The sequence below is a fragment of the Meles meles genome, chromosome 2 (genome assembly GCF_922984935.1).
Source record: "Meles meles chromosome 2, mMelMel3.1 paternal haplotype, whole genome shotgun sequence".
Taxonomy (NCBI): domain Eukaryota; kingdom Metazoa; phylum Chordata; class Mammalia; order Carnivora; family Mustelidae; genus Meles; species Meles meles.
This window is the reverse complement of record NC_060067.1, coordinates 65,075,747-65,089,466: the sequence shown is the minus strand read 5'-3', so window position 1 is coordinate 65,089,466 and position 13,720 is coordinate 65,075,747. Positions and strand designations below refer to the sequence as shown.

The 13,720-nt window shown below is 45.4% G+C and overlaps 1 protein-coding gene across 2 annotated transcripts in view; it reads left to right on the top strand.

The window, feature by feature from the left end:
- Nucleotides 1-13,720, top strand: part of CRMP1 (collapsin response mediator protein 1) — a 71,120-nt gene that overhangs the window by 11,454 nt on the left and 45,946 nt on the right. For both annotated transcript variants that reach the window (XM_045998427.1, XM_045998428.1), the window contains exon 2: nt 13,053-13,141. In XM_045998427.1, the coding sequence (XP_045854383.1) occupies nt 13,053-13,141 (89 nt within the window). The remainder of the gene's footprint in view (nt 1-13,052; nt 13,142-13,720) is intronic.

Genomic DNA, 13,720 nt, shown 5'->3' with positions numbered 1-13,720 from the left:
GATCTCTCTGTCAAATAAATAAATAAAATCTTAAAAAAAAGAAAGTCCTCTGCAGATGTGCTGCTAAATTTTGGTCAGCATGTAAAATTTATATTTTTGCAACCAAGTCTACAAATTCTTCTAGTAACGTGTATCAGGTGGAATCCTGGGTATTTACAACAAGCAGGGAGGTGTTGAATGAGTCTATTTTTTTTTTTTTTTTTTTTTTTTTTTGTGAATCAGAGGAAGCTCCTGTCCTGGAAAGAAAGCCTCAAGAGGATTTTTCCTTGAGTCCATAAAAGGACATAGTCAGGGCTGTGGACAGTGCCCTGGTGCTGAAGCTTAGGGACGTGAGCTACTCAAGACGCCCGAGACAGGCAGTCACACCTCGTAGGGATGGCATGCTAATAATGAATGCTGACTGACTTGGTGTTATGTAGGTCTTTAATTACTTTAAGAATGCTGCAATTTTTTTATGCTGTTGGAACATGTGTTCTGAACACAGGCTGAGATTTGTTGCCCTGGAGAGATGCAGTGATGAATTCCTAACTTTGCTCTGGGAAAAGACCACTCTGAATTGGTGTTGGTGGTTTGGGACAAGGAATGAGATCTAAGGGGTTTCGTAGAGACTCTGGTCTAGAAAACAAAAGCAAGCAGAGAAAAGGAGGGAAGTGATGGTTGTGGACATATGAGCTTGCTGCTCCCCACTCCTTCCTTGGACCTGGATGCATCTGGACCTTGGACCTTGGACCTTGGCACTTGGAACATTCTCCCTGACCAGTCATTCTCCCTGACCACGACAGCCATTCACCCTCATATAAGCTGTGTCCATTCTCCATGGAGGATCCTTCCCCCAGGGGCTGGGAACTGTGAGCACTCCCACTTCAGTAACTTTGGTTTGTCTACTCAAACAGCATCTCATTCTTTTTGGCATCTCTCAGGAGTGCTCTTGCGGGGTGGTGACTTACAGAGAAGCTTCATACGGTGGGGGTGGATGAATGAAACCCGGCTGCAGATGGTGTTGCTTTGCTGACTGTGGTTTCAGCCTCTTCTGCCTTTGACTTGTCTTAACAGATATCCTATCTGTGGATTTAGTATTTAGGTGGTGAGCATTCAGAAAAAGATGAGGGTGGCATGAAGGGCTTTTGGCGCTCAGAAAGGGCCTCCCAGGTGGTACTTTGGCAGTAGGGAGCAGACAGAGCTGATATATTAATGGGCTTTGTTGCCTTTCCCATTGAAAAGCCAGAGTTTATGATAAGGGCTTCTGTATAAGCTGGAGGATCATAGCACCCATATCCCATGAGGCCTTGACTGAATAATGACCTCAGGTCAGTTCCATGGCTCAGTGAGTCTGAGAATTGCAGAAAGGAAACAGGAAGCTGTTTTAGATTTTGTACCTGTCCCAAAATTATGCTGCCCTGTATTTTGTCCCATATTCATAGACCCTTATAGCTGAAGTCCTAATAATTATCTCAGCCAATATTTTATTTGTACAACCTTAAAGTTAAAAAGAACATTTTAATTTATGCAAAATTTTCAATGTTAAGAAGGCAGGAAGCAGTGTCTGTTGCTTCTCCCTCACCCCTCTACCTCTCCTCTAGTGTAAGAATTCCAAATACCCTCTCCTTGCATATCTCTCATGACAGAGAGATCACCACTTTACTCAGCATCCTGCTTTACTCTTGAGCAGTTCCATTGCTGGAAAGCTCACTTGTGTGTGTAGACTGAGAGTCTGCCTCTTGCCTTACTTTTGTCCCCCAGAGTTTTCACAGGTCTCCTTTTCTTTTTCTGGAGGTTCCAGAAGGCAATTCCAAGGCATTTCTCCTTACCCAGGGCCCTCTCTTTTCCAAAATGTCCCAGTGCTCTATTCTTCATGGAGCACACTTTCCAGGTACAATGTTAAGATTTTTCATTCCTTTTTTTCCTTTCATTTTCTTCTTTTCTCTTTTGCTGTCCTTTATTTCTGGACACACAGAACAAAATAGATTCAAATGAAAACTTTAATCACTGGGCATTTTTCAAACTGGTTTAAAAACTTTCTAGAGTCACAGACACCTTTGAGAAGGTCATAAGAGCAATGGAAGCTTTTTCCTGCTTCCTCAGTGCTTGAACACAGGACATTTGGCATAAAATACTGGACTACATAGACCAGCATAGACCATATTCAGCATGTGACGTGGACCAAGGTGCTTTAACACGTTATCTTTAGGAATCCTGTGAGTTGGCACTTTGATTGGTTCCATTTACAGATGAGGAGACTGAAGCATGCAGAGGTTAGGGATCTTGTCCTGGGTCGGCTGGCTAAGAAGTTGCATGGGAATAAGTTTTAGTCTCTGGCGTGAAGGATCTCCTAGTCTCGTGGGAGAGATAGACAGATGACGATGAGCCTGGAAGATGAAGTGTCAAGAAGAAATGCTGACCATGAGGTGGTTGCCTGGAGCCGTGGGAAGAGCAAGGGGTGACCGTGTGTTCCTGGGGTCAGGACACAGTGGACCACAGGGTGAGCTGGAAATCAGTGGGTAGAGCCAGACTGTCAGGAAGGACACAGGAAGGCACGGGGGTGTGAAGTCACTGTTTAGGAGTCAGTGTGTGGTGAGTAGAGGAATGTGGGGGGCACAAGGCTGGGGGAGGGGATGGATCAGGCCAGAAATTACCCAGGAGGGCATCATTTGTCCTGTGCATGAGGACAAGCCAGCTGATGAAGGGTTTAAAGGAGACACGTGACATGATTGTCTTTGTGTTTCAGAAAGGTCACTGGCTGTCATGTGGCAGGGACAAGACAGGCAGCAGGGAGACAGGTGGTGAAGGCTGAACAGGGACAGGTGCCATGGGAGGTGTGTTTCAGCGGGTACGTGCAAGGGCATTCTGGACCAGATGCAACAAGATCTAGGAAAAACTTGGGTCTGAGGGAGAGTTTGGAGAGAGGTCAGAGATAGAACTGAGCATCTCAATGAGATCCAACTCCTCATGTTGCAAAGGTTCAAAAAAACAAAAAAACAAAAAACTAGGCACAAATCTAAGTGCCTGCTCACATGTTCATTCATTTGTCTTTCAAAAGAGCTCTCTGCATTATGGGTGGAAAATGGACCCAGGCACAGGAGAACTTGCCTGGGGGCACAGGCTTAGTAAGGGTAGGGACAGTCAGAGCTCACGTGGTCTGCTTGGCACCCACAGACTTAACCAGCAGGCCACTCTGCCTCTTTGTCAAATGAGATAATGAATGTGGAAGCATCTGGCTCACAGACAGCACTGCCAGTGTTTATTAGGTGAATAGGTCTCTGCATTTAATATCTCCTCACTGGAGAGCTCTTAGCAACTTTCAGAGCCCTTTAATCTGCCTTATTCCCTTCTGGCCACCATGGCAGCAATCCTATCAGGAAGGCAGGTGAGCACATGGCGCTGGGATTGTGCTTGGTAAAGAGTTGAATGGGAAGGGGCACCTGGGTGGCTCAGTGGGTTAAAGAGTTGAATGGGAATACATGGCCAGTTCTTGCTTGTCTCCATTTTGCAGAGGAGGGAACTAAGGCTCAGACATGTTAGCCCGGTACAGTGAGGAGAACACAGGATCACTATCCTGGGGGCAATGAGGCTGTCGTTCTGTAGGAAACAGGTGGAACTAGGTTCAAATCTCGCAGCACCCACTTCTGGCTGGGTGACCTTGAGAAATTATTTCACTTCCCTGAGCTTCCTCACTTGTAGCCATCATATCCACTTCTTTTTTATTTTATTTACTCACCTTTTTTTGAGAGAGAGAGAGAGTGTGTGTGTGTGAGCAGGGCATGGGGCAGAGGGAGAGGGAGAAAGAAAATCCTAAGCAGGTTCATGGGTCCTGTTGTGGGCCTCCACGTCATGACCCTGAGATCATGTCCTGAGCCAAAATCAAGAGTCAGACACTCAACCAGCTGAGCCACTCAGGCACCTCCATTATACCTACTTCTTCAGGTAACTTAATTAAAAATGAAAAACCATGTGGGGTGCCTGGGTGGCTCAGTGGGTTAAGCCTCTGCCTTCAGCTCAGGTCATGATCCCAGGGTCCTGGGATCGAGCCCTCATGGGGCTCTCTGCTCAGCAGGGAGCCTGCTTCCCGCCCCCCGCCCCGCCTGCCTCTCTGCCTACTTGTGATCTCTGTCTGTCAGATAAATGAATAAAATCTTAAAAAAAAATGAAAACCATGTAATGCAGAATTGATGCTTAGCACACGCTCAGGAATATGATTTCCTTAAAGGCAAAGGATTTATGTCCACATTGCTTTGTATGAGGTAAAAAGCAGAGACAAGACAGCACTGGAATGGGTCCAGACATAGACACAGACATAGCTGGCACCATCCTCCTAGGTAGCCCAAAGGCCCTGCCCACTTCTGAGGTCATCATACAGGTGGGTTATTTTAAAACCAGATATTCTGTCCATGCGGAAGTATTTCCTGACTGTCTGCCAGTCTCATGGGACCTGAGATCTTGCTGTTAAAACTGCAGTTGTCATGGAAATGGGCCTGAGCTTCCAGAGAAAGCTTGTAATCCGTGGGGACCACTGCTATTTCTGATTTATGAAGGAAGAAGATACTGTTGTGCTCTCTACCCACACAAGTGGAGAGCAAATGGGTGTTAATTAGGTTTGGTCTCAGGCTGGTTGCCACTTCCAGGCCTGCCTTCCTGGAAAGTGTGGCAAAGGGCTGTTGGCTGACAGGCTGCCCCTGAGGCAAAAAAAAAAAAAAAAAAAAAAAAAAAAAAAAAGAAAAAAAAAGGCAAATGGGCTGATTTTCTGGGAATAAGGCTATAAGTGGGATGTGCCGAAGCACCATATGGCAGCCCTTGCTGCTGCAGGAAGGTCGAATGGGAGATCTGCAAGGGGAGCCTGAAAGCACAGGGGATCTGGTTGGTAAAGGTAGGAACTGAGTTATGGAATCATGAAGTATTTGAGCCAGAAAGTCCCTAAGATGGCTCTCATCACAGAATCTCGATGGTGTATCAGTTCACGTTGATACAATAAGGCCCCATCACAAACAATCTTGTAATCTGACTTAAAACCCCAAATATTTATTGCTTATAGGTCTGTGGGTGGCAGAGGCGTAGCAGAATTCAGCTAGATTTGTCTTCAGGCTTCTGTTTGTGTCATGTATTCTCATGTTCCCTCCTTCTGGGACTCAGAATGGAGGAAGCTCCCTCTTTGGGTCATGCAATCTTCATGGAAGAGGATGGACCTCTTCTGAAGATTGAACTGAATCCACCTGCCCCTTAAAGCTTGTGCTCAGATTGGCATACTCACATCCACTCTCATTCTTTTGGTCAAAGCAAGTCACGTGACTGTACCCTCAGCTGGTGGGGCAGGAGAACCCTGCACCTACATTGGAGCATGGCAAGTGCAGGGAAGCAGAAAGAGTTGTATAACAAATAGCACAATTCACCACAGAGGGCCGATATCAAGATTATTTGGAGGTGTTTGTTAGTAACAAATTCTTGGCCTGTAATCTACATCTGGTGAATGAAAATCTTGACAAATCACCTGGATTGGAATTTCTAGCAGAGAATCCCAGTCAGTTTTGGGAATGCATCTAGGCTCAGGTGCCTTGTTATGAGTTGTACATGCATGAATGAGGTGTGCCTACCTGTCCTGTTGAATGTTTGGGTTGTAAACATAAGCCTCAACATCAGTGGCTTATAGAGTCTGAAGGACTGGTAACTTAAAACTCACCTTGACATTTCTTTTATCGCAAGAGAATGCAGTTCAGTGCATGGTCAAGCACACTTCTATCAAAGTGGGGCTTCCCATGTCTTTTTGAGACTCATTTCCATGCTAGCCCTTTGGAGGAAGGGATTCTTCATTTTCCCAAGGAGTGACTGGTCATTTCATTACTCTGATTTAGAGTATTAGTGAAGCATTTCACCTTAGTGAAGAATTGTAGGAGAGGGGACATGGTGCTACATGCCATCCCCCCAACTTCCTGGGGTGGGAGAATTAAAGTATTGAAAGGGTAGTATTAAGCCTTAGTGCTAATGTAACCAGTTACATACATTGTGAAACATAGCTCACAATTGTTTTTGTCCTCTGGGAGTATAAAGATTACAAAATAACAGCCAAGAAAGAAGAACTACAAGGCTGGATAAGGGAGGGGCAACTTTAGCATCCCAGGGTTTGGAGAAACCTTGCTGTCCCAATGCTCCATGAAGGTTCAGGACCACGGACAGCACACACCTTCCACTTTCCATTCCTTGTAGACTATAGAACCTGGAGCTTTGAGAACACTGTGTCTGTGTATACACTATTTATTTTGTTGGAAGGTTCTGCTTCTCCTCCTTTTTTGGCTTCTTTGAACTTCTCATATTTCAGAACCCAGCTCAATTGTCCCTTCCTTGATGACATAGTCACTGTCTTCCCTGTCTCTGTAATAACAGCTTTGGTTTTCTGCTATTTTCCAGGTGCCCAAGGTTGCTAAACTAGTGATTTTTGGGTAAGTGTTGATTTGATTAGCACATCACCTCTTTTTTCTTCCAAGGCTCCTAGACCTTAATGGATTTTCTATCCCTCTGACTTTGCAGTGGAGATGACGGATTTTATTCCCACCAGGCAGGAGGGAGAACAACACAGGGAGGCTTAATGCTTCACTCAGGGATAGATGATGATGCAGAAATTTCACTGTGACCCAGACCTCCCCTCCTGGCTGAGGCTGACTGTTGTTTACTTTGCTGTTGTATGGGTAAGGATGTCTGAAGCTTTAAGGGCTAATTTTTGTAAGCAGCATTCTACATAGTACGTAGTGTTTGTGAAGAGAATGAAGGCATCCTGCCAACACCAGCTCTCTCCCAGTTGGGGCTGGATGGAGATGATAGCTGGTTTGCAGACAAGCCCTTCCCTTCTCTGGGCTTCTTCTCTGACTCACAGGACCTTTGGCAGAGACGTGATTACTGCCCAGAAGCAAGGTTTATGTGGGCCTCTCCTGAGGGTTTCCTTCAGCACCATCCATGTTGTGCAGGCTTTGCATTAAGCCAGCTTCTCTTCCTGGGCAGCAGGCTTAGGCTTTCAGGGAATTTTAAAGCAGAGAAAGAGATTTCTAATGTGTCTGTTTGCTCCTTTCTTCAGTTCTCTGTTTCTTGTCCCACCCTCTCTTCCTCCCTTCCTTTCTTCCCTCTTGTCTGTTTCCTTCCCTCTCTATCTCCCATTTCTATCCTCTCCTTCTCCCTTCCTCCTTCTTTTCAAACATTCTCTTCTTCTTCCCTTTCTTCTTGCCTCTTGTCTTTCACCACCTCTCCTGCTGCTCAGCAAACATTTGATAAACACCCCTGGCTGGTCCTTGGGGATCTAGAAATGAATCTCCCCAGGCACTGCTAGCCACGAAGGGATGTCTGGTCCTGTAGGAGATGGGCACGTGAACAGTGACCTTGACATGGGCTCAGTGTTATGGCAGAGGGCTGTGAAAGGGACAATGGGACATGGGGGTACCCCCACAGTCTCTTCTGGGGAGAGTCAGTTACTAGCAGAAAGATCTACTCCCCCCACCCCGAATTACTAACATATAGAGAATTTGGTATTTTGCTTTTTCACCTAACATTTTATTGTCTAGCACTTTTGTCCGTCCTTAAAAATCCCAGGGAAATATTTTAGCAGATGAATGATACCTCATCATCATCAGTGGTATGGTTATAAGATTGTAATTAATTCTGGATCACACCTTTGTGCGTAATTCTTTGGCCTGTTTTGGGGATATTTTCCTGAGGACAGATTCCCAGGAGCATGACATCCCATGCTAAAATTTTAGATCAAAGTTCATGAACAGTTTTAAGGCCCTTGATACATTTTGCAAAATTGTCTAGTGCTTGATCTCACTGAGATCATGGTGACCAGTCTGGACTCCGTCTACACATGGGGTTAGAGTCCCCACGAGCTGGCACCTGCACACTCTCCACATCCCCACTCCAAGGTCATACTTCAGCCAGATGAAACCACATACAGATCCCCTAGCACGCCAGCTTCCTTCTTCCTTTGTCCCTGTCCCCATGTCATACACCTTTCTGCAGTCTCTCTTCTCCTTTGCCATGTGGCTAATTCCTAATCATTCTTCCAGCTCAGATAAGCAATTTTACCCCTGGAAGAGCTAGAAGAGAGGAGCTCTGTGCTCCTTCCTATCTCTTCTCTCTGCCCCAGCACTTCCCAGTCTTCCCCACTGGCCTGAGAACTCCTTAAAGGCAAGCACTTTATCTTTTAGTTGCACACACTGCTTCCTTAAATAGTTATTGAGTGTAGTTCCTGTTATAGAAGATGGCAAAGAATAAGCAATGCATAACTCTACTAGTACTTACAGGGGCTAGGCTTGTGCTAAATAAACACTTTATATATATACTACATGGACTTTTCCCAACCACCTTATGAGACAGAGATGATTGCCCCCATTTGCAGATTGAGAAACTAAGTCTAGAAGAGGTTAAGTCACATGGATAATAAGTGGGCAGAGATTAGAACTTGTATCTGAATCTGGACATTCTGTTCCTCCATAACACTGATCCAAGGACTTGAGCCATGCTGAGCACAATTCACTTAAGTTCATTGCTATCACCATGGAATGAATGACAGTCTTTGGCACACCCTGCTGTTAGACTTTTGTTGAATTTTTGATTAGATATTTCATTTTCTTCCAAGTCTTTAAACACTGGTTGTTTTACAAAGCTTGTCATTGTTCATATACGCTAATTGTGAGAGCAGGGTATCATTTTCTTTTAAATGTGTGACTTTTACATTGTTGAATTCTTAAAAATTATGTACCATCAAATTCACTCTTCTTATTGTGAGATCTTACACTTAGATTTCCTGCATGAAAAAAAGGGAGCCCTAGAATGCTGGGTCCTTGGCTCACAGACCTCTGGTTCTTTCTAAATTATATCTGATTATGAGTGTCATGGATTCTAGACTGTGAAAATGTTTTAAGGTTGACAGAATGATGTTTGATAGAGACAGTGCTAGGCAGAAAGTTAGGGAACCTTGGGTCTATGCTAGACCCTTATTAGTTATGTGAACGTGTGAAGCTGCCCTGTCTCAAAGCTCTGTTTCCATCTGAGGTCAGATCAGACCTAACATTCCATAATAACCACTCAGTGCCAACAGGCTTGGGGAGCTTAACTCTTATAAAGCACAATTTCTAAGGTGTTGTCTGGGGAGAACATCCTTGTCAAATTTTCCATACCACAAAAAGATCTATGTTTGGAAAATAGCTAAATTCAGCTCCCTTCTTACATATTCACATTATACATCAATAAAATAAAGAATCTGGGAATTCCAGTTGTATAGATGGTCTTTGTTCCTGCTTCACCCAGAATTTTCTAAGTTCACTACACCTGTGATTCCCCTTTGGGAATAGCATCTACTTAAACCCCTCTGTGCTAGAGTTCCAAAGAGCATGATTCCGAAAATACCAACTAAAAGGCAAAGGCACTGGTAATGTCAAGGAAGAAGAGGAAGAAGTGACATCAGCTCTTGCCTCATTATGGACATGCTGGTTTAGAAATACACTTGCCCCTTGAGAACACCAGAAGGGACCCCTTGCAGTAGCTACATACACTATCTGCCAGTAGTTGGGGATGGAGGTGGATTTGAAAACAAGCTGCACCATCTGATTCTAGGAAGAGAAGTGTGGGGCTGATCTTCTGCGCAGTGCTTTAAATACTACCTTTCAGACTGAGCCTGTAAAGCCCTCTATTAAATGTGACAGAGCCCCCGTGGGGGGCCATGTTCTGGAAGCCATGCACCAGCTGCTGCTGATGACTCACATTTCCCTGCTTTCTGGAGCCTGGGGAAATCTGCACACCAGTTTATTTCTCCTTTTGGATATGTAGAGCCCCAACCTCCTCTTTCCCTTGGTCCTGGAGGGGATTGTGCAAGTTGTGGCTGACTTCTATCTTAGGGCTAAAAGGCAGGTTGTAGGGCCTGAAAGTGGTGGAGCTTGAAGCAGAGCCTATCCTGCTGAGGAGCAGGATATGTTGGCTCATACTTGTCTTCCCTGCCTCATAGTCCATAGTTCCTTGTCTCATGGCTGTGATACCTTTGCTCTCCATCAAGATCTGTTCTTGATCCTTCAAGAATCAGTTCAGGGACCCATCTATCTGTCCATCCATCCATCCTTCCATCCATCCTTCCATCCATCCACCCATCCATCCATCTGTCCATCCATTCATCCATCCATCTGTCCATCCATCCATCCATCCTCCCATCCATCCGTCCATCTATTCATCTATCCATCTATCCACCCATCCATCTATCTGTTCATCTGTCCATCCTTTCATCTGTCCATCTGTCCATCCATCCATCCATCCATTAATCCATCCATCCATCCATTCATCCATCAATCAACCAGCTAGGCTGTGTCTGAGTTTTAGAGATGCAGAGGGAAAATCTTTACCCCCATGAAGCTAACAGTCTTGTCAGGACAGCTGCAGGGTACCATTTCAGCTGTCACCATTATCTGCATCAACATGTATACAGTAGTCCCCCATGAGTTGTATCTGACCCTGTCAACGGGGGAGCCCCATAGCTCTGATGTCAGGGGGCAAATGACATTTTAGATAAACATGTGACTATATAGTGTGTGGGGTGTGCTGTAGTTGGTACTATGAAGCAGAATGGGCAGTGGTGTGGGGTTTGCTCGTAGGGCAGAGGTGTCCAGTGTTCCAAACAGGACAGCCAGGGGGCTCTCAGGTAAGTGATGCTGAACAGAGACCTGAAGCCAGTGAGAGACTGAACGTTGCCTGGGTAGCGAGATTCCAGATTACATTGGGTCTCACTAACCTTGGCTTTCACTCTGAAGGAAATGCAGGGCTGATGCACGATGGCACAAGAGGGTCCTGAGCGGCAGGCTGCATGCCCTGTTTCTGTTCAGCAAACCTTCTCTGATTGTTTAGTTTGGGTTAACCCTTGTTCTCTGGGCTTGTGTAGTGTCTTATGCCTTCCTCTCATGGCTGATGCCCTGAGACCATAGGTACCACTCTGAGCTGTATTCTGTACAGTTCCCCAGAGGGTCCTGGTGGGATCAAGCCCCAGTTAACCCCACTATTTGCCAGATCAGGGAACACTCTGCATGGGATTTGTGTGCCTGCCTGCCTCTCCCTGCTTCCTCACTCCGGTTTGTGCAGTCATCTCCATAGACACTATCGGCCTCCAGTCCTTTGTCTCAGGCTCTGCTTTCAGGGAAACCTATGGAAGACACTTTGTCAGAAGTGTCTATCCTGATTGTCTATTGACTGTCTCTCTCCCTACCCAAAGGCTGGGGCTTAAAGACAGAGGCTGTGTGTTTCATTCATCCCTGCATCTCCAGCTGGGAGAGAGTGCAAGTATAAATAAGCACAGGACAAAATAATTCTCAACCTCCAAGAAATGAAAATTAACAAGTAGGTATTAATGATAATGCAAGGTGCTTGCTGATTTTATGCATGGCAAATTGGGGCAATACTTTTGGGAAGCTATTTCATCATATTTATCAAGGGCCATCAACAAGGTTTATACTGTTTGACCCAGTTGTTATGCTTCTGGGAATTGATTCTAACAATTCAAGCTGAACGAAAAGCTTTGTGTGCAGTAATGGTCATTGCAGCAATACATACCATTGTGAAAACATGAAAATAAATGTCCAACAGTAGGCAGATCATTAAACAATTTATTGTGTATCCAGAAGACGGAATATTTTGTAGTCACTTATGATTATGAAGAACCGGTAATAACTTGGGGACACTCTTATGATACAATGCAACAAGGAGATAGTTTTGTGCTTTTTGGCTCCTAGAATTTGCTGTGTTTTTTGCTGCCTATGGACCTTGGCTACCAGTTGTCTCTGTCTAGACTCTGGAGATTTGCCTTCCCTAGCCTTCTTCCCTACTGCTTGTTTGGAACAACTCATCTCAACTTAGTTTTTTAGGTGTGAGCTGGCCTGGTCTGGTTCCTGGTAAGGGTAGCAGCACCTTCTCTTTGCTCCCATGGTGGGTGCCCTCCCCTTTTCCTCTTGTAACCCTGTAAACCCATGGCTTCTTATGTCTCTGCCTCTCCCTCCATCTGCTCCAGGAGAGCACATCCCACTCTGTCCCTGCTCCCTCCTGGGCCCTCAGGGCCTGGCCCTATGCTGAGAGCTGAGGCAGTGAGCCAGCGCGTAATGGGGGCACGGATGAGTGGAGGGATGCTAACACTGTCATCACAACCATGGGGAGTCGAGGAAAATGGTGGAGAGAAACCTCAGATGTTTGACTGGAGGTTGTTCTGGGGGAGTTGTGTTTATTTTATAGTCTCTCTGTTAGCTTTTAAAAGGTCTCTAAATGGAGTTTTATTCTATTCAGTAATAACACTCTAATAAACTCCTGTTCTATGAATGATCTCGTTTCTTCAACAAATGAACAGCGTTCGAGGGGAAGGAAGGCTGGTATAGATCTCAGCAGGCTGCGGACAGGCAGATCAGGGTGGGGACTGAAGACAGAGCCCCGTTCGAACCACCCACTGTAAAACCACGTAAAATTGAGGGTGGGCTCTTAGCCCGTATGAAAGGATTACTGTGAATTGGGTCCATTGACATGATGGGTTGCGCTTCCGATTATTTAAAAACTCCTTAATGGTTGGAGATGTATCCCCAGATATTTCTAGGTGGCGAGGTATGCTGTTGGGGATTTATTTTACAATACCCGAGTGAAAAGAAGACTGAAGTGTTGGAGCAGTGGGGTGGGTGGGGGGAGGTAGAATAGGTGAAATGTGAGTGGCCAGTCACTGAGGCTTTTGAGTCTGGGTGATGGACGTGAGGGGAGTTTTTTATACCATTTCTTTACTTTTGAAAATACTTGGATCACTTTATTATTAAAAGTTAAAACAAAAATTGGGGCGCCTGGTGGCTCAGTGGGTTAAAGCCGCTGCCTTCGGCTCAGGTCATGATCCCAGGGTCCTGGGATCGAGCCCCACATTGGGCTCTCTGCTCCGTGGGGAGCCTGCTTCCTCCTCTCTCTCTGCCTACTTGTGGTTTCTCTCTGTCAAATAAATAAAATATTAAAAAAAAAAAAAAGTTAAAACAAAAATTCTCGGCTTTTCCCTAGTGACATTGATACTCTGCTTGGCTTTTCAGAGTGACCGACTCCTCATCAAAGGTGGACGGATCATCAACGATGACCAGTCCTTCTATGCTGACGTCTACCTGGAAGATGGACTTATAAAGTGAGTTGACCAAAACACACCTTTTTTCTTTTTTTCTTTTTTTGAAAGATTTTTTTTCAGTAAGCTCTATGCCCGATGTGGGGCTCAAACTTAAGACCTTGAGATCCAGAGCTGCTTGCTCCCCTGACTGAGCTTGCCCAGCTTCCCCAAAACATGGGTTTTAAGAAGTCAGTCTTGGGGTGTCAGGGTGGCTTGGTTGCTTGACCATCTAACTCTTGATTTTAGCTCAGGAGTTGTGAGATGGAGCCCTGCGTTGGACTCCCTGCTCAGCAGAGTCTGCTTGCTCTCTCAGTCTTTTTTCCTCTCTCAAATAAATAAAAAATTCTTAAAAAAAAAAAAAAAAAAAAAAAAGCTAGTCTCCCCAGGCTGCTGGGCCCTTAGAGTTCTGTCCCAGAATGACTGTGCTGTCAATATCAGGGATACAAAGATTTGGGGAGGTCGAAACTACATATGGGGAGGGGCTAGAGATTCTGGAATATTCCCACTGCACCAGCCCTATGCAGGCCATCAGAAGCACACCTGGCAGGACAGTGAGGTCCAAATGCTGCCCCACATTGTCAGCTCGGGGCAAGGCGCAGA